This window comes from Coloeus monedula (assembly GCF_965178545.1).
Source record: "Coloeus monedula genome assembly, chromosome: 15".
Lineage (NCBI taxonomy): Eukaryota > Metazoa > Chordata > Aves > Passeriformes > Corvidae > Coloeus > Coloeus monedula.
The window spans coordinates 1,819,000-1,838,838 of record NC_138795.1 but is presented as its reverse complement, the minus strand read 5'-3'; the positions used below and the strand labels follow the sequence as shown (position 1 = coordinate 1,838,838).

Below are 19,839 nucleotides of genomic sequence, written 5' to 3'. Positions count from 1 at the left end.
CTCCCGGGGCGGCCGCGGCTCCCCCGGCTCCGGACCATGGACCGGCTCAGCGGTAAGGGGACAGGGGACGTGGGACGGGACGGGCATCGGGCACCCCCTTCCCGCAGCACAGCGCGGAGGGCACAGGGATGCCCGTGCCCGTCGCAGGGAATCCCCGGTCGCGCATCCCATCCCAGGCGAGCGGGCGCATCCCGGGATCCATGTGGGACCGTGCTCGGAGCGTGCCTTTGCTCCCCCCCACTCCTCCAGCAGGGCCGGTTGGGGCACGAACTGGAACCAGTTTCTCTTTATTGGTCGGATGGGGAAAACACCAGCAGCCTGCAAGGGAGGCCGTGGGGTGTAAGCACTTGTTAGGGGAAATTGTGGCCGTGGAAAGGGAGGTGTCGTTTCCAGATGGGGCTGATCGGGTTCAGAGGGTTTCCTTGTCTGGGGAAGACGCCGGGAGTCTCCTAAAGCCACGGAGGGCCTGATCCCCACCCTGCTGGGGGGAGCTGCCTTCCCACACGTGTGCGATTCCCGCCTGCAGCCCGTGGCATCGGGCTCACCGAGCTCCTGGCCTTTGATCTGGGATCTGTATAAACCTGCCAGGGCTCTGGGCCAGCTCTGTAGAGAAGGTCCTGGCTTTCTGCTGGGGCTGGCAGGTCCCTGGAGGGAGCAGGGGGAGGTTTGCAAGGGGATTGCTTCTTGCTGCTGCTGCTGGTTGCAGCCTGGGGCTGCGCAGGAGGAGCAGGTGGTGACATGATGGAGCACGGGGGTCCTGGCCCTTGACCTGTCCTTGGAGGTGCTACAGAAATGCTGGCCAAAAATGATAAGAGAGAGGCCAGGGGCCTCTCTGGCTCCATGGGCTGGGACCACGCTGAAGTCCCAGGGCAGCTCAGGAGTGCTGTGTCTGCAGCTCCGGGTCAGCACCACAGAGACCCAGGGGTCAAGAGTTCCCCTTCCCGATGTAAAAGGATGGGGTGGCGTTTCCGCAGTGGAAACACAGCTCTGAGGAGTTGGGGACTGGTGGAAACACAGGCACGGTGTCAGTGCTCAGGGAGCAGTGCCAGTGGCCTGGAGCCCGGGAGGGGACAGGGACATCCGTCCCCTGTGGCAGTGTCCAGCCAGGGTGGCTTTGCCAGCTCTGAAGGAGGGAGCTGTGGCAGGACAGGGAGTGTTGGCAAGTGACACTTGATGCCAGAGCTGTCCTTCAGGGTCCCAGAGGACATCACTGCTGGGGACAGAGGGGAGCAGAGGGTCTTGGCTTCCCCATTCTCTTGCGGGGTGACCTGATGGGAAATTCCCTGTTCGTACCCCAGCCCACCCCAAAAATCAAACCTAGGACCTCATGGCAGGGAAGGAGGGGATGCCCAGCTGTGGTAGCCGTGTCTGGGCATGGTTTGGCCTCTCCACAGGTTCACCCTGCCAGGGAAGAGCTGTTTTATCCCTGTCGCTGGTGCCTGCCACGGCAGCGACAGCAGCGCCTGCCTGCTTTGTTCTGAGTGCTTGTGATGAATTGCTGTTGGCACCTGGGTGGCTCTTTGCTAATGGAAACCTCCCCCAGCCCCTCCTGCTCATCAGCCAGAGCTGCTGGGTCCTTCTGGGGGCTGTGACTCGCAGGGGGAAGGTTCCCTTCCCCAGTGACGGGCTGGGTCTGGCGTTAGGCAGGAGCTCAGTGCCCATTCCCAGTCTTTCCCCGCTCCCTGGCAGCCCCTTTCTTCACCTGGAGCTCTGCTGTATCCTGATTTTATCATCTGCCAGTTTCTTCTCGTTGCCCAGCAGCGCCCAGTGTGGCCCAGCTCTACACCAGTGGCTCAGTGGGGGGACTGGTGCTGTGGGCTATTGGCAAAGTTGTTTCAGGTTGTGCTGATGGAGAACCCGGCTCCCAGTGTGTGATTTGGGAGGTGATCCTTTGCTCAAACACGCCCGTGCTCACACATGGCTTCTCCTCCCTCATTAGTGTCTCTTCCCTGACCTTTTGAGCCACCAGAATTTAGGTCCTGCCCCAAACTTATCTGGGCTCTAAATCCACCAAAGCCGGCGGAGATGTGTCAGGGATAAACTTGGCTCCAGCTCGCCCACAGGAATGGGGAGGCTGCCGGGATCATTCCTGCCCTGCCGCCGGCGAGCTGGCAGCAGGAATCCTGCCGGTGGAAGGGGTCTGGGGTGGTGAGGAGCACAGCCCGGGCCAGCTGTTAGCGCCGGGCAAGTGCCGAGCTCTGCTCCGCATTGCAGCCATTCCTTCCGCTGGAAACTCAGCCTGTTTATAGCCCGGGGGTGTGGGGAACGGGGCTGAGCCCCTCAGGGTGGGTAAAACAGGGTGGGAGGGTGGCCCTGGGGATGCTGATGGAGCGCTGGAGTTGTTTGCCCCTCTGGATTTTCCAGTATCCTTGGTGTGTAGCGTTGGCCTTCACAGGGAAATCCTGGATCCGCGTGAAGGCTCCTGGCAGCTCCGGAGGGGCACAGCCCTGGCAGAGGGGCTGATGAGAGGGGAGGGACGCTGTGGGATAGTGCCCCCCAGCCAGGAGCCCTGGGGACTGCCCTAGCTGTCTGGAAAACCTGCTTCTTTCCCACTCCTGACCTGGAAATGCTCTTTTCCTGTGCAAACGTGCAGAGCTGCGAGGCTGCCGTGCCCTTTGCTGTGGAGCAGCGCCGGAGCTCCCACGGGCCTGCAGGAGGTTCCTATCCCAGGAAAACTTTGTTTAAGGTTTTGAAGAAGCTGTCTCATCCCGAGCAGCGGGAAGCCTTTTCAGAGGAGAGCACTGGGCTCGACCCAAGCTCTGCCTGCTGTTCCGTGGCCAAATCACTTGCTGGGGACAGGAGATAACAGTTGAGCAGAGTGGAGGCTCGAAGTGGTTTCTGGCGTCCCAGACTCATGTCCTAACCCCTTAACCCTTCCCTGTTACCCACTCTGGCACAGCTCAGACTCTCTCCTGAGGAACACATCTCCTCCTGCTTGTAAGGAACCTTAAAATGAATGTCACAATTCTCTGTCCTGTAAAATCTCTATTAAATGTCACTGTCCCAGGCCAGCAACAAGACAGTTGGGTTGGAAACCTCTCACTGCACAAACAAGGGGCTGGCACCCGTGCCAGGGCACCCACGAGGTGACAGAGCGGGGAGGGCACCCTGGCAGGCAGCAGCCGCCTGTCATCACCCCGAGGCGCTGAAAGCAGCGGCATTTGGGGAGCTCAGGTCCCTGCGTGGGTTCTGGGCTGACAATCTGCACTGGGGAAGGATGAAATAACCTCTGTGAGCCTCCCCCCAGGGCGCGGCTGCTGCAGCCCCTTCCTTTGCTGCTCCTGATAAAGCCTCCCGTGGCATCAAAGCCGGCTCGTTGGCAGGCGAGGGAAAACACTGACATTTCGTAACAGTTTGGAACAAAAACAGCTTTGCTGCAAGGGGTTTCCACGCTCAAAATACTTTTTTTTTTTTTTTCTTTTTTTGAAGTGGTTTCCATGTGCATTTGATCCTGGCAGTGATAAGAGGGAGCTCGGGGAGACGCTGGTATGCTCTGATTGTTGGCAATTAGCAGGAGATGTGTAAGGAGCACTTTGAAGAACGGCTTTGGCTTTCTCCGGGGTTTTTTTTTGAGCATTAAACCCACCCGAGTTTGCGATGGGGGGAGCAGCTGCTCATTTTCTGGGAAACCGAGGTTGTGAAGGACAAAACCAGGAATAGAACATAAGGAGAAGCAGGTTTGAGAGCTGGTTTTGGTGTCCCGGAGTTAAAAGCAGGTGAACCAGGTGCCAGCACTGGTGGAGCCACCGGCAGGCACCACAGCAGTCGGTCACACCTTGTCACCTTTCCCGCTGGGATATCCCGGTTTTCCTGCCCCTCCAGCCCTGCCCCGCAGGGGTTAAACGGGTAGGAAATGCTGTGGGATGCTGGCCTTGCCGCTGCACCTGATGCTCCCGGCGGAGCTTGGCAAGGGAAGGAAAGGGAAGGGCTGAGAAAATAACGCTTATCCTGCTCACCGAGGGTCCTCCGGGGCAGCATGGCCCCAACCCCACACCCAGAGACCCTCAGCTGTGCCCCGGCCTGGGGACATCGGGACAGGGCTGGAGTGGCCACTGAGAGGGTCCCAATCGCCCCACCAGGCAGGGGGACTCGTGTCCAGCACAGCTCTGGAACTCCTGGGCATTGTGGGGGTCAGGGCAGGGATGCCAAGGTTGGGGGTTGGTGCTGGGCACGTCTCCGTGCCCCCAGGGCCACAGGGGTATTTCTCCCGCTGGGATCTGTGGATTACTGCTCCCACCAGCTCTGTAAAGAAGGATCCATATCCTGCTGTTGATGGCATTCGGGACAGCGGAGTGGGATTTGGGAAAGCTGATCCGCCAGCTCCTTCCTGCAAATCCCTGCCCATACCCTGCTGGGTGAGGGTTTGGATCCTCCTCCCCTTCTCAGGATCCTGTCACAACCTCCCCGTGTGACTTTTCCTCCCGGGAAGATGTGCCAGCCCTGCTGGCTTCCCCATGTCTCACTCCTGCAGGTCAGGAATTGCATCCCGGAACGTGGCTTTGGGGAATGGGGATGTACAGGCCATGGAGAGGCGTCTCTTGGGGTGCAGAGAGCTTTCCACCCCCACCAGCGGGGATTTTGGGGATGTGGGCGCTGGATCCAGCCCTGGCTGGTGGTGTGGGCTGGTGGGAATTGGGGTTTCCCACTAGAATGCCTGCAGTTAGCTGGAATTCCTACAATTAGCTGGAATTCCAACTCTTCCTGCAGGCTGAAGTTTGTAATCCCAGCTGTCCTGGAGGCTGAGGTCTGGTGGAGACCAAGGGCTACAGAGAGGTGACAGCTCCAGGTCCCCACAGAGCCAGCCACGGGCAGGAGGGGGTGACCCAGGGAGGCTTCCCGGTGCTCTGCCCACCACAGAGGGTGGGCACAGGAGTGGGCAAACGCTCGGGGCACCATCCCAGGGCCTCTCCCAGTGCTGGAGGGGAGCCCAAGCCAACCTGTTGCTGGAGTTTGTTTGGAAAAGGCCGGCACCAAAATTTTGGTTGGAGGAAACACAGTTTACTCTGGGTTCTGAGTAATGCTAACATCTCTCCTCTGCCTGAAGCTTGTTTTTTATACATTACTCAGCAGGTCTCACCCCTGCCTGACTATTCCTTTAAAGGGCATCTCAAACCTCTCTTTTTCATTCATTATTTAAATGTATTTTCCAGCCAGCAGCTCCCGAGCTCTGCTCCCAGGCTGGTGCATCCTGCCACGAGCCTGCTGAGCCTGGCACCGAGTCCTGAAATGTAGTCTGGAAGTACTAAACCTGTGATCCCATGGGATTTTCCAGGGCTGATTGTGTTGAGCTGGGGCTGGAAACACCTCATACCCGGGGTTAGGAGCTGAGTTTGGAGGCTGCCCACGGCCTGGGGACACGGAAGGGTCACTCAGAGATCTCTCACCTGGGTGATTTATTTGCTCACCATCTCACTGTGCACAGCTGCAAGAGGGGGTGACCCAAAAACCACCCCCTGCTCCTCTGGGGTGGGGGCAGCTGCAGCTCCGGGTCAGGGGGATAAAGTTTGCTTTGGGTGAGCTGCAGCAAACAGCCACAAACTTCTCCAGGAGGCAGAGAAAGGGGGGATCAGGCCCTGGAGGAGGGGTCCTGCCCCAGCACGGGGCACTGGGGGGTCACTGGCGGCCTGGCTCACACAGGAGGTGCTTGTCGATGATTTAATCAGCCTGTTAATTATTACCTGCAGCACTTGTAAAGCTGCTGTGAGGAAGGACATTCAGGGGGGACAACAGGGGCTGTCCCAGGGGTTCTCCCAGCAGCAATGTCACCTCAGGGAGCCTCTGATGTCCCATGGCTGTGCTGGGGAGCCGCTGCCCAAGGACTGGGGTGCCAAGGGGGCTGTGCAGGGTTGAGGGGCTGGGGCTGATGGGGAGATTTCACATCCACAGCCGTGCTCTGGGTCTGGCACCGCCAGGAGAGCCTCGACCCAGCCAGGGGGTGCAGTCAGCCCCGCTCCTTGTGGGGTGTCCTGCTGGCACCGGGCTGGGTGGTACCTGCCACGATCCCCTCGTTCTCCACGTCTCATTAAATGCAATTACAGAGCAAAGAGGCTTCAGTGGCCCCCCGGAGTGAGGGATGGCTCCTGCAGTGTGGGAGCTGCCAGGGACTCGAATGCAGGGGATAGTCCTTGCTCTCTGCATGGCTCTGTCAGCCTGTAGTGACACTTCCCTGTGTTCAGGACTGCTGTTTGCTCGTTTTAGAGCGGGAGGAGGATGGGAGAAGCTGTGTCTCCTGCGGGAAGGAGTGCGCTCCGAGGGGGATGTTCGGAGTGCTGCTTGTGTCCGATTCCCTCGTGCAGGGCAGAGCTGTGGCTCCAGGTGAGTCCCACAGCTCCCTCTGCTCTTCTCCCGTTTTTGGGAGGTGGTGAGGACCTGGAACCCCCTCTGTGCAGAGAGCCAGGGTGAGGCAGGGCATTGGGAAGAGCCTGGCTGAGGGAGCAGCTCTGGGCTGGACTCGCCTGGTCTCTGCTGGGGTGGGTGAGTGGCTGCAGCAAGGCCTGAGATAAGGCTTTGTGCAGGGCTGTGTGTCCTGGGGGGATGAGCCTCTGCTGGCCAAGGCACTGGGACAGGCCCAGGAGCCTCCATGGGCACTGCTGGAGTGGCTGAGGTGCTGCCACTGGAGCTGTGCTGGGAAAGGGATCCCCAGAGCTGCTGGCAGCGCTGGGGTGCAACTGGAGCAGAGGGGGACACTGATGGAGGAGGCTCAGGAGGCACAGCCAGGGCACCCTTTGTGCTTTTTAACCATTCTGGTGGCTCATCTGCCCCTCTCCCAGGGCTGGAGCAGGATAGAGGAGCCCTCCAAACCCTGTGGGCTCCTCGTGTAAGGGGAGAAGCCGCTGCTTGGGAAGCAGAACCGTGGGGGCCTGGTGCCCCCTCAGGCAAGCAGCTTGCACATTCAGCTCCCAAGATTGATTCTCCAAGGCTATCAGCTAAGGGTGTTAATTACTGCAAGGCCATGATGATGAGGTCCCCAGGAGCTGTGCATGGCTGCTCTGCCTGCTTGGAGGGACAGTGGGGATGTGCTGAGACTTTGGGGAACCAGACAGAAGATTTGAGCTCGCCTTGCGCTCCTCAACACTCGGGGATGCTGCTGCAGCAGCCAAATTGGGAGCAGGATCCTGTGAGTTATCCCAGGGAGGGTGGCAGGGTCCCAGCCAGGCAGGAGCCAGCCCCAAGTGCTCAGCTCCTGCTGGAATTGTTGGATGCGGAGTCAGAGGCTCTCCCCATCCGCCCCACTCAAGGGGCCCTTGTTTGCAGGGAGGAGATGATTCATGTGCACCGAGTGGCCCCTCAGCAAATCTTCCACTCGTAGGGGATGTTGCCAGGGCTCAAGTGTGGTCATTAATGGTTGGCTTTTCCCTAAAACTCCTCCAGCCTGGAGCAGGACACCCTGGGAGGAGGAGGAGGTGTTTTCCAGGCTGCTCTTCCTGGCTCCACCAGCCCATCCCGGACTGCCCCGCACCCAGCAGGTGCTGAGTGGCCGGGAGCAGAGCCTGGCTGGCTCCTGCCACCTCCAGGGCTGAGCTGCTGCCTCTCTCCTGCCCACTTGGCAGGGCAGTGCCACAGCAGTGGCCGCAGGCAGCTCTGTCCTGCTGTCCTCTGCACAAAGGAACAATTCTGGGAGCGCCGAGCCACCCCCACCGAGGCACTTCCTCGCCTGCCTCCTCCTCCCCGGCGGGAAGAAACCTCCTTGGGAATGAGAATGGGAACAGGAACTGCCCTGGGAGCTCAGCAAAGTGCTCAGGAGGCTGTGGGCTTCCTCAAGGAGCAGTGGTGTTGGGGCCGGAGGGGGCTGCCAGCATCTCCTTGGGCAGTACCCTCCAGTGATGCCCACGCTGGGGCACCCAGCAGGACATGGGGACACGTCCCAGCACTGTGTGGCTCTTGCAAGTGGCTCCACATCAGCCTGTGGAGAGCTCAGCACGGTTTGTGTGCTGCAGAGAACTCCTCTGGGTCCTTTGGTCCCACAGGCACCTCCCTGCAGGGCTCCCCCAGGGGCTGGGGTGTCCCCGGGTGCTGTCTCCACCTCTTCAGGGCATCCCAGGAGCTCTGAAGGTTTGTTTGCTGCGGGTGGCAGCTGGAAGGAGCCGTGTGGGGGCAGGCAGAGCGTCCAAGGGCCCTGCCCGTGCCAACAGGAAGGATTTATTTGTGCTTGGGTTTTATTTTAGCTACAGACAATGGCTGTTACTCCCAGCATCCGATTTCCCCCGGCCCCCCTCGGCCCCAGCCATCACCTGGCGCAGGAGGAAGCGCGGCCGGAGGCAGCAGAGTTACAGGATAGGGGTCCCTGTGCACCTCCCACTGCATTTCAGAGCTGTGATTCAGCATCTCCCCTCCCCGGGGCTCTCTCAAGCTGCAGGCTGGGCTTTTCTTGGCATGAAAACTCCATGGGGTTGTTTGATCTCTCCCCTTGCAAAAGCTGGGCCTTTACACCAGGAAACTCCTGCTTTGGCTTGGCCAGAGACTCTTCCTCCTCCTCCTCCTCCTCTTCTTCTTCTTCCTCTTGGCAGGTTACTGGAGCAGGACCTGATTTTGCTGCTGTGGTGGAGCAGGGAGGCTCTGCAGCTGCAGGCTGTATCCAGACCTTATCTCTGTGCTGGGAAAAGGGTCCTTCAGGAGGGGGGGGAACACTTGTGGGGTCTAAAAATAGAGCTGGCCTGCTGTAGGGTGGAGAGAGGGGCTGGAGGGGATGCAGCTCCTCTGCCAGCACCTTGCTTGGTGCTGCTGCCAGGGCAGGATTTGGCAGCAAGAGAAACACCACCCCAGTGTCCTGCATGGCAGCAGTGTCCTGGTGCTGTCCCCTGGGTCACCCCGTCCCAGCAGAGCTGCCCTGGGTCCCCCCAGCCCATCCAGCCCTGTGGTTAATGCTAAAGCCATCTGCTGCCACGGGTCCTGGCCTTCCCAGGCTCAGAGACCTCATGGACGTCTCCCATCCTGTCACAGCAGTGCGAGAGGCTGTAAACGTGAGGAGGAGGGAGTTTGTGGTGTCACTGTCTGTCCTGGGATCTGTGCAAAGCCTGAGTGCAGGGAGGTGGGGTGATCCCACAGGATTTTGGATGCGGGAGAAGCCCCAGCAGAAAGCAGCAGGGGATGTCCCAGAGCAGGGTGGGCAAGGGACACAGGGTCCCTTTTCAGCTGTGTCACCTGTGGTCACTCTGACATCCCACCCCCTCCTCCCCAGGAGCCCTTTGCTGTTCTGCTGCCTCTGTCCCCGAGCTTAGAGCCCCCCAGGGCACTGCCACCAGTGCCCCCCCCCAGCACAGGAGCCGTGTCCCATGTCCCCAGGCCAGCTCTGCGGGGTCTGTGCTCGCTCCCAGCAGCTCTTGCAGAAGTGCCTGTGCTGGTCCTTGTTTGCCAGGTGACCTTGGGTTGGTCACACCATCCCCTGCTGCCCCCCAGAGCAATCTCCCCTCGCCTCCTGCAGCCCCCCACCCCCCCGTTAACCTCCTTCAGGCTGGAAGCGTAGGAAATTAATTCCTTGCCTCCCTGATCTCCCCCGGATCTCCCCAGATCTGCTCAGTGTGCCCTCCTGGCATCACAGGCCTCTTTGAGTGCCCCCTCCCTCCCCCTTGTATTTTGGAGGATGTTTAACAAGGGAGATGGAGGGGACAGCTCAGCTGGGGGGAAACAAAGGCGCCTTCAGAGCTCTCGGTCCGTGCTGAGTGTGCCCGGCTCGGGGCATTGCTGCTGAGCTCAGCCCCTGCCAGCAGCCCTGGCTTATCAGGCACCCTCAGCTCTGGTGCCCAGCAGGGTCCCCTCGCCCCCCTCCCTGCCCGCTTTGGTGCTGTTAATAGAAACCAGGCTGCCCTTCTGCCCTGGGCTGGCCCCGAGCCCTGACACGGAGCTGGTGGCTGTGATGGGACATGTCCTGTGTGTGCAGGGAGTGGGGGGATGCTGCTGACCCCACAGCCTGGGCTTTGGGGTGTTCTGGGAGTGGGGGGATGCTGCTGACCCCACAGCCTGGGCTTTGGTGAGCTGTGTGGGAGGCTGCACAGTCCCCATGCCCTCTGTGGGAGCTCATGGCTGAACTGGGGCTGCAGGAGCATGGGTGACCCCCTGGATGTTTGCAGCTGCTGGCTGGACAGGGGAAATCTTGCTTTTTGTCCCAGCTGCTTTCTTGTAGTCCCCTCCCCTGCCAAGCCCTGCAGGGAGGATGTCTCACCTGCCTGGAGATCACCAGCAGATCCCACCCTGCCTGTGCAGCACTCGGCAGCATCCCAGGAGGATTTTCCCCTCTTCCCTCCCTCCCTGCCTCTGCAGAGGGGCACTGGGAGCTGGGTGCTTCCCCCACACCCCACACCCGAGGCTGTCACCTGGCAGAGCAGGTCCCCAGCACAGGAGGTGTGAGCAGAGCATCAGCAGGACCTGGCCTGTGGCTGCCTGTTGGCTGTGGGATGTTGTTCCAGCTCAAGGAGCAGGAATCCCATTCCCTGTGGTTGCCTTCTCCTTGCAGGTCTGGGGGATGCTTGTTCCTCCTGGAGCAGTGCTGAGGCTGGGGCTGCCTGTCCTGGCTTGTCCTGCCCGTGGGAGATGGGCACTGCCCGGTGCTGTGGCCAGAAGGGCTGAGGCTGCTGTTTAGCTTGGCGCTGGGGAGGGAGGAGGAAGCAGAAGGTTTGTGGAGATAGAATGCAGGGAGGCAGGAAGAGCCTCGTGAGCAGCATCCTGGCCCGTGTGCTGGGCCAGTGGCGATTCAGGGTGGGCACGTTGTCTCTGTGCCCAGGGGCTCGTCTTGGCTGGCACTGCTCCGCATCATCGCCCTCCTGCTGGGCTCCCCTTCGCCCTTGGGAACACCTTTGGGACTTTGGGCAGCAGTGGCTGGCTCCATGTTCCTTACATGAGGAAGGAGGATCCCATCAGTGGCTCAGAATCCTTCCTTTCCCCTGGGAAATACACCCCGTGCCAGCCCCTTGCTGCTGCCCAGCTTTGCTCTGCCGAGGGGCAGTGTGGGCACAGCTACAGCCCAGCCAGGGTGTCCCCAAGCTCTGGGGCACACACTGTCCCCTCCTTCGAGCCATCCCCATCAGTCAGCACGTCCGAGCTGCCTCTGTGGTGACCCTTGGCCTCTGCTGCTGTCCCTGGAGACCCAAAGCCAGCTGTGTGCCACCCCAGCTGCACTGGGAGGATGTTTGGTGGCTGCCAAGAGGAGGGATCGTGCCCTGGGAGGAACTGCAGCTCTGTATTTCTGTGCTCTCCAGAGCTCCGGGGTTGCTGGTGTCCCTGAGCTTGGCCTCTCCCATTCAGGTGCTGGATCCTGCAGGAGCTACCCTGGACAGGGCAGGTGTGTGGTAGAACAGAGGCTCCACTTTGGGTCCAGATCAGGCTTGTTTTGTCTTACCCTGCTCGGTGGAGATAAGGAAGAGACCTGGGATGAGGGTGTTGCTGCAGAAGTGAGGGTGTGGGAGCTCGGGAGTGATTTGGAGTTCAGAGCTTGCCTCGTTCATCCTCCCTATCCTTCCCACCCCTGGCCCTTGGGTTTTCCCAGAGCTCTGTCAGCTGCTGCCATCCCTGTAAATGCTGCATTCAGTGAGGAATTCTTTTTGTAGCCCTGCTCTGACATGGAAACATCCAAGTGTTTTTCAGGAGCTTTGCCACTTGGGCACCCCAGACCTGCTGTGTGCTTTTTCTTTGTGAAAACTGGTGGTCTGAGCACAGCAGGAGAGAATAAATATCCCCCAGCAGATGAGGGGTGGGAGAACATCTCAGGGTGGCATTGCCAGGTGGCTCTGGAGATGGCACCTGGATTTCCTTTCCCTCTTTCCTTCCACCACCCCACAGTGCCTGGCACAGCAAAGGGGCACCAGCAGCAGTGGTACGCAGTGAGGCAGACGGAGGTGAAGTTTCGTCTGTGTGGAAAAATACATGTTCTGAGCCTTTTGATAGAGGTCCAGCAGCCTGTGGAGCTGGTGTTCCCATCCAGGCTTCATCCTGGGGTCTGTGTGGAGGTGGAGCATGGAAGGAGCACTTGGCAAGCACCACCTGAGCCGTGCTGGGCCAGCTGGGAGAACCCCTCATCGTGGGGTTTGCCACACCCAGGGGTTCCAGCCCATTCGGCCTTGTGCTAACCCCAGCATCCCCACATTCCCCTGGCTGACAGGATTTTTCCTGCTCTCTCCAGTGCTGGACCAGCTCCTGCCAGAGCTCAGCGTCCTGCTCAAGCTGCTGGACCACGAGTACCTGAGTGCCACCACGCAGGAGAAGAAGCTGGCTGTCTCCACCATCCTGCAGAAGCTGCAGCCGCCTGCAGGTCTGTGTGCCTCTCCTATCCAGCGGCTGTTCCAGGGGCAGTGGGTGTCCCCAGCAGGGGAAACCAAAACCCAGCAGGGCAGGGAAAAGCTTCTGCAGGGCAGGGCTGAGCCCAGCACCTGCTCAGCGCCCTCAGGGCACTTTGCTCCCTGCTTTCACTCCGCAGCTCCTCCCTGCCCTGGGAGCAGGGCTGGCGTCAGCCCTGCCATGGATACGGGAGGGCTGCTCCCTGCGGAAACGCTGCTTCCCAGAGCTTTTCCTGCCCCGGGTTTGTGCTGAGCGCAGGGGTTTCCGCGGGAAGGCCGGCACTGTGCACCTGGGGCTTCACAGCCTGCCCCCTTCCTGCTCTCCTGGGGAAGCCACAGCATCCCTGGGCGTTCCTCCATCCCCGCTGCCTGCTCTGGTGGGGTGGGCTGTGTCCCTGGGCTGGTGTTTGTGGGTGCCATTGCCTGCCCCAGGCTCAGATCATCCCCCTCAATTCCAGGGAAGGATGTGGACTACATGTACGTCAACACAGCATCCCTGGGCAACGGCACCAGCTTCGTGGAGTCCCTCTTTGAGGAGTTTGGTACGTGTGGCTGGGCTAGAGGGATGCCCCGGGGGTCACTGGGTGGGTGCACAGTCCTGGAGTCCTTTGGAGGGAGGGTGACAGCTGTATCCTTGTGTCCAGAGTGGGCATCATCACTCCAGGTGCTTATTCCTGCTCCCTTGTAGCTGTTTGGGGGCTGGCCATGAGGGAACCCACACACCAATGATGCCACCTCCCAGCACCTTCCCAGGGAAGGACGATGGAGATCCCTGGAGGGCACAGCTGGGATGTGCAGCTCTGCTTTCCTGCTCCCTTCACCCTCCGTTTACCCCATGCAGACTGTGACCTGGGGGACCTGCAGGACATGCAGGAGGAGGAGGGGGACACCAGTGACGGCGTTGGCTTGGAGCTGGCAGGGAACCAGACGGCCAAACCTGTAAGTGCCCGGCTGTCCCCGAGCCAGGTCTGCTCTGCACCTCACAGGAGGTGGCAGTGGCCAGGGTGGGACCCTTCCCGTGCCCTGCTCCCGCCCCTGCTGCTGCCTGGCTCACACTGGAGGTGTTTCTGCCATAGGTTCCTGTGGATCCTGCTCCTCCACTGCCCACCACTCCCCCTCCTGAGGATTACTACGAGGAAGCGCTGCCCCTGGGCCCTGGCAAGGCCCCTGAGTACATCACCTCCCGCAGTGAGTCCTGCTCCATCCAGGCCAGCAGGAGGGTGGGGGGAGCCCCACAAGCTGCCCACTGCATCCCTCACCTGCCTGGAAAACCAGGCAGCACTCAGTGGGTTTGACTGCTCACCCTGGGGAAGGAATTGTATCCCACTCCCTTCCATCCCACTTGTTACTGCAAGGAGTTGTTTGCTCCAGCCAGACCCAGAATGGGGTGATGGGGAGAGATCAGAGCCACGGAGGACCAGTGCTGAGATGTCCTGGGAGGGCGTGCTTGGCTCTGCCCCACTGAGCATCCCTGAGGGAAAACCAGGTGTAGCAGCCCCAGCTCCCTCTGCTTCCCCTGCAGACAGCTCCAGCCCCCCCAATTCCATCGAGGACGGCTATTACGAGGATGCAGACAGCAGCTACCCTGTCACCAGGATAAATGGGGAGCAAAAAAACTCCTGTAGGTATCTGGGTGTCCTCAAGAGGGAGGGGAGAGCTTTGGCAAAGTCCAGCCCGAGGTGGGGCTTGAGCAGTGGGTTGGGGGCTGCTGGGGTTGAGGCTGGGGAAGCACGATTTCAGTGTGAGCCTTGCACAGAAATAAAGCAGCTCAGGGCTTTGGGCAGATGCACCTGGGGCTGGCGCTCGGCCCACGAGCATCCCGCTGGGATTCCAAGGGAAATGGAGATGGCTGGTGCCAAACGCTGCTGCTTCCAGAGGATGACACGGAATCCGCCTGTCCCGGCACCCAGCCCAGCTCGGTCTGGAGCCCCCTGGGCACGGGGAACCCTGGCAGTGTGTGCGGCACCTTTTAGGGTGACTCCCCTGCTTCCTTCCAGACAATGACTCGGATGCCATGAGCAGCTCTTACGAGTCCTATGACGAGGAGGAGGAGGAGGGCAAGGGCCAGCAGCTGACACACCAGTGGCCCTCAGAGGAGGCCTCCATGAACCTGGTGAAGGATTGCCGGATCTGCGCGTTCCTCCTGCGCAAGAAGCGCTTCGGGCAGTGGGCCAAGCAGCTCACCATCATCCGGGACAGCAAACTGCTGGTGAGCCTGGCCTTGGGGGGACAGAAACCCGCTGGGGGGTTGGGAGAGTGGCTGAGCCCAAGCTGAGGGAAAAAAGCACCATCCAAACAAAGCCCCTGCCCCAGGGTTGCTGCTACCCTGCAGCACATGCGACCTCCATCTGTGCAACCAGCGAGGGACCCTGAGACCCCGTGCTGCCTGTGAGACCCCCAGCACAGCAGCTGGACAGGCAGGTTTTCCTGAGCCCTGAGCAGTTCTCTCTGCCTCCCTTAGTGCTACAAAAGCTCCAAGGACCGGCAGCCACACGTGGAGGTGCCCCTGAGCACCTGCAACGTCATTTATGTCCCCAAGGACGGGCGGCGCAAGAAGCACGAGCTGCGGTTCTCGCTGCCGGGGGCCGAGGCACTGGTGCTGGCGGTGCAGAGCAAGGAGCAGGCTGAGGAGTGGCTCAAGGTACCACTGCTCCTCCCAGGGGCATCCACAGACTCCCCTTGGCATCTCCCTGCCTGAGCTGGGGAGGGGGCTGCCCTGGGAATGGCCTTGCCCCGCTGGAAGGGGACGGGGCTTTGCTGCTGTCTCTTATCGGCCGCTTCCCAGGGCCTGGGCGTCTCCGGTGCTGATAGCCCCGGCTGGGGGGATGTTTGCTCTCTCCCCCTCCTCTTCCCCAGGGCCTTTTCCTGCCTTTGTTCAGGGCCGGGAAGCAGGGGCTGTGGGGAAGGGGTGGCGGGTGGGAAAGGAGCCTCTGAGCACACCACCAACGCAGCTGTCACCCCAAATCGGGGAGAACAGGGTGTTTTTACACACCCAGGACACGCCACGCCTGTGAAACGGGGGTCACGAGGTGTCCTGTGCTGGCAGGATGATGCTGGCTTGGCACCCAAGTTTCTCCCTTCTGAGATTTCCAAAATCCCTGACAAAATGCACAAAACTGGTTGAAGTTTCAAAGGGGCCAAGATGTGAGCAGCCCTGAGCAGGGTTTGCTGCCCTGTGCTGTGGAGAGCAGGACCTGTCCCCGTGGTTCAGCCTGGCGCTGGCACTGAAGGAGCTGAGCCAGGGAGGGCAGCCCTGGCCCTCGGGTCATTTCAAAGTGACAGCTGGGGCTGTCCCTGCAGGTGATAAAGGAAGCCAGCAGTCCAGCAGCGGGCGGGATGGAGGCCCCCACCTCCCCAGCGATGCCGTGCAAGATGGAGCTGGATAAGGTGATGGTTTCTAAGGAGCTGTGAGGGGCTGCTGCGGCCAAGCCTGGGGAACACGGGGCTGGGGGACCCCAAACTCCTGGGGCTGCTGCACAAGGAGCCCTCCCCATTGTCACAGCAGCTCTGCAGGGCTGGGAGGGGGAGCAGGAGCTGGGTATCCCAGCCCTATGCAAGGGGATAAAGGGTTGGCAGTGGCTGGGGGATGGTGCTGATGGGATTCTGCTCTCCCACAGCGGCTGTCCCAGGAGAAGCACACCTCAGACTCGGACAGTGTGGCCATGGGCGACACCGGGTCCCCGGCCACCCGCAGAGACCACGGCGAGCATGGTACTGTCGCTGTCCCCACTGCCCACCCAGCCAGGGCCAGCTGTGTGCCCACAGCTGGGCAGCATCTGCAGCCAGGCGGGATGCCAGGACATGCACCGGGGTCACACAGCTGCCCTATCCTTCCAGGGAAAGGCAAAAAGAGCGGCCTGGCTGACCTGAAGGGCTCGATGAGCCGGGCAGCGGGGAAGAAGATCACCAGGATCATCAGCTTCTCCAAGAAGAAGCCATCCCCCGAGGACAACCAGACCTCCTCCACCGAGGAGGACATCCCCTGCTGCGGTTCGTGTGGGCTGGGGGCAAAGATGGAGCTGGGGGGTGGGAGTGGGATCAGTGGGGAGTGACATCCTTCCCCCAAGCAGGGCTGTAGGGGGTAAGGGGTGGGGACAAGCTCATTGGGGGACTGTGGCACTGCCACAGGCTGGGAAATGCTGCCCAGGCCTGGCTCTGCAAATTCCAATGATGAGTGGGCAAGGGGTCACCCATGTCCCCAAAAACAGGCTTGGGGGGCTGTCTGGTACCAAGCTGGCAGCTCCCCTGGGCCCCGCTGGTTGCGTGGGGGGAAACTTGACGCACAGAAGGGCTGGATGAGTAGGAAGCCATGCTGTAACCTCTGCCTTGTCAAAGCCTGCCCGAGGTGCAGCCAAGCAGGCGCTGATGCCCTTCTCTCCCCCGGCACCCCCAGGCTACCTCAGCGTGCTGGTGAACCAGTGCTGGAAGGAGCGCTGGTGTCGCCTCAAGGGCAACACCCTCTACTTCCACAAGGACCGCACGGACCTGCGCACGCACGTGAACGCCATCGTCCTGCGGGGCTGCGAGGTGGTGCCCGGGCTGGGCCCCAAGCACCCCTTTGCCTTCCGCATCCTGCGCCACGGGCAGGAGGTGACGGCGCTGGAGGTGAGCGGGGTGGGACGGGCCTTGAACAGCTTGCCAGGCTGGGGGAGCAGCGATCCTTGGGGATGATCAACATCCCATGCAAGCAGTGCCTTGTTTCCCCCTCCCCTGGAAAGCTCAGGGCACCATTTGGGTGAGCTGGGGGCAGCCGCACGGGAACTTGGTGCACAGAGGGGGATTGTGCACAGCAGGACTTCGCGTCAGGAGGCAGCGAGGACGAGGGGCTGGGAGCTGGGCATGCATCCCAACCCTTCCTCTGCCTTCCAGGCAAGCTGCTCCGAAGACCTGGGCCGCTGGCTGGGTCTCCTGTTGGTGGAGACAGGCTCCCGGACAGCCCCAGAGGCCTTGCACTATGACTACGTGGATGTGGAGACCATTGCTAACATCGTGACGGCCGTGAGACACTCCTACCTGTAAGGCTGTGCTCGTGCTGTGCCAGGGGCTGAGTGCTGGGCTGGGGATGGTGATCCTTACCCCGGAGACTCCCTGGAAGGGGCTCAGGCTGAGCTGTGGTTTGTGGTTTGTGGCTGTGATCTCAGGCACTGTCAGTGTCCCGGGGTTGTTCCCTTGGGCAGGATGGGAAGCAGAAAGGATTTAGTCAGTGCTGAGGGTGTGGTAGGGTGGGGTCATGAGTGAAGCTGGGAGAGCGATGCAGAGTTGGAAAGGCTCCCTGAGGGGCTGGTAAGGCTGGTGTGGGAATAAAGACCCCATCCCTCCTTGTGCAGGTGGGCCAGCTCCTCCCAGGATCACCGAGCGGACTCCTCCCGGGTGGTGTACGATGATGTCCCCTATGAGAAGGTTCAGGTGGGCATGACTTCACCTGAACTCATCTTCTCCCACCGCAGTGGCCCAGGGAGCCTTGGCCGGGCTGGAATGGCCCTGCATGTGTCTCAACTCACTCTCCCTCCTCCCAGCAGGCAGAGGAGGAGCCGGGGCGGCCGGGTGGGGCCCAGGTGAAGCGCCACGCCTCGTCCTGCAGCGAGAAATCGCGGAGGGTGGACCCACAAGTCAAAGTGAAGAGACATGCATCCAGTGAGTCCCCGGGCCCACAAACCTCCCCAGGGCTGCTGGCCAGGGCAGGAGAGGCTGTTCCCCAGAGAGATGTGCAGCCACGGGTGGTGGGTGGGCTCAGCTGGAGCACCGGTGCAATCAGTGCAGCCCCTCACGGGCTCTCCCCGTGCCCGCAGGTGCCAACCAGTACAGGTACGGCAAGAACCGGGCCGAGGAAGATGCCAGGCGATTCCTGACAGAGAAGGAGAAGCTGGAGAAGGAGAAGGCATCAATCCGCAGCGAGCTGATGTTGCTGCGGAAGGAGAAGCGGGAGCTGCGGGAAGCCATGAAGGGCAGCACGGGTAGGTCGGGGCCGTGCAGCTGCTCCGAGACACTCGGGTACGGAGCTGGGCTGGCACAGGGACACCGGGCTGGCCACGGGGACAGTGTGGCCGTGAGCTGGGCTGGCTGCAGCACTCCACCGGGCTGGCAGCCCCACCTAGTGTCGCCGTGCAGGAGGATGGGTGGATTGTGCCAGCCCTGAGCTGGGTGGTTGTGCCAGCAGGGCCGAGGCTGCAGGAGCTGGAGCAGCGGGTGGCGGGGCTGGAGGAGCGATGCCGGCAGAAGGAGGAGTCTCGGGTCGATCTGGAGCTCAAGCTGACCGAGGTGAAGGAGCAGCTGAAGCAGTCGCTGGCAGGAGGGCCGGCCCTGGGGCTGGCTGTGACCAGCAAGGCTGAGAATGGGGTATGCATCATTTTTTTCTCACTTTCACAGCTCCAGTTTCAACCAGTGACAGTGGTTGGGGTGTTGGGGGAGCAGCACAGGGGAGAGGGGACGTCCCTGTGGCTTTGTCCCATTGTGGACAGTGGTGTGTGAATTAGGTATGATCACCTCAACTTTCACCTCATGACAGTTCGTGCTTTTTAAATTTTTTTAAATCTGGTTGTCAATGCTTCCTGGGTCTCCTCAACTTTTCTTGCTCCCCATTTTCCACAGGAAACTACAAACAAGCCAAACGGGGGCCCCCCGGAGCACTTGGTCCCTGTGAACTGTGCAGCAGAGCTGAGGAAGAGAAGCCCCTCCATCATCCCTGCCAACACGGGAAGCGTGCTGCGGAAAGCCAAGGTCCTGCTTCGCTCTCCTCCCTGGCCCCATGGGAAACCTCAGTCTTCGCCCCTTGTTTAACCATGAAATCTGGGAAGTTCAGGGCTGGGTGGGAAAGGGAAAGCATCGCCCCTACAATGCCCGAGGTAGCAGTGAAGATGCTTGGAAAATACTGAGGTGACCCAAAGCCTCCAGTAGGGAGGGAAACCTTGAAGGGCTCAGTGTTGCTTTTCCAGCGCTGTCTCCTCATCCCTTTTTATTTCTCCTTTCTCTGCAGGAATGGGAAAAGAAGCAGACTTAAGCCAGCCTGCCCAAGGCCCTGACACACTGGGGATCACGCAGGAGCTACCAGCCCCCTTTCTCCAAGACACTGGGAGGGTGCTGGGGAGCCGTGGTGGGAAGAGACGTTCTCCCAGCCCCCACCACTGCGGCACCACCAACGCTATAAACCAGGGGATGGGGGCGGGAGGGGATTTGGGAGGCGGGTGGGGAAGGGGAGTTCCTCATGGATCAGGGTCACAAACCACTGGGAGACCCAGCTCTGGGGGGAGCCTGCCCCGGAGCCAGGAGTTCGACACAAACTCTGGGTGCAGAAGGAAGGAGGGGAGAGCCTGGGGCTGCCAGTTGGCACTGCCCAGCAGATGCTCCGGTTTTCAGGATCAGCATGTGTCCAGGCTGACATTTACCAAAGCAACCAAGGACTTTTTTGGGGTTTGTGGCCCCCTCAGGAGCTGCTCAGGACCAGCCACCTCGGAGATGCCGATTGGTCACCCTGCTTACTGCTCCCAGCTCTGCAGGGTCTCATCTCAGGGTTCCTCATGGCTCCAGCTTGCTGTGCCTCAACCAAGTGCCATTGTCCAGTATTTCCTTCTTGTCC

The 19,839-nt window shown here is 60.9% G+C and overlaps 1 protein-coding gene across 2 annotated transcripts; it reads left to right on the top strand.

Annotated features, from left to right (window-relative positions):
• AFAP1L1 (actin filament associated protein 1 like 1) lies at nt 1-19,409 on the top strand. 2 transcript variants are annotated; one of them, XM_082291183.1, is made up of 19 exons: nt 1-52; nt 12,113-12,241; nt 12,725-12,808; nt 13,108-13,205; nt 13,343-13,454; nt 13,789-13,887; nt 14,264-14,475; nt 14,728-14,907; nt 15,567-15,653; nt 15,884-15,977; nt 16,104-16,256; nt 16,660-16,871; nt 17,136-17,281; nt 17,594-17,672; nt 17,786-17,900; nt 18,056-18,220; nt 18,424-18,602; nt 18,855-18,983; nt 19,240-19,409. In XM_082291183.1, exons 1-19 carry the CDS (start codon nt 37-39, stop codon nt 19,261-19,263), a joined length of 2,313 nt encoding a protein of 770 aa, XP_082147309.1. In that variant the 5' UTR covers nt 1-36; the 3' UTR covers nt 19,264-19,409. The 2 variants fall into 2 exon arrangements, with proteins under 2 accessions (XP_082147309.1, XP_082147308.1); XM_082291182.1 differs by having other exon boundaries at nt 17,783-17,900.
• Nucleotides 19,410-19,839: the final 430 nt, after the last annotated feature.

Excerpts from the sequence above, each read along its gene's own strand:
- AFAP1L1 (XM_082291182.1), top strand. Across the intron at positions 16,872-17,135 it reads AGGAGGTGACGGCGCTGGAG|GCAAGCTGCTCCGAAGACCT; the intron begins GTGAGCGGGGTG and ends TCTGCCTTCCAG. Across the intron at positions 17,901-18,055 it reads AGTGAAGAGACATGCATCCA|GTGCCAACCAGTACAGGTAC; the intron begins GTGAGTCCCCGG and ends CCGTGCCCGCAG.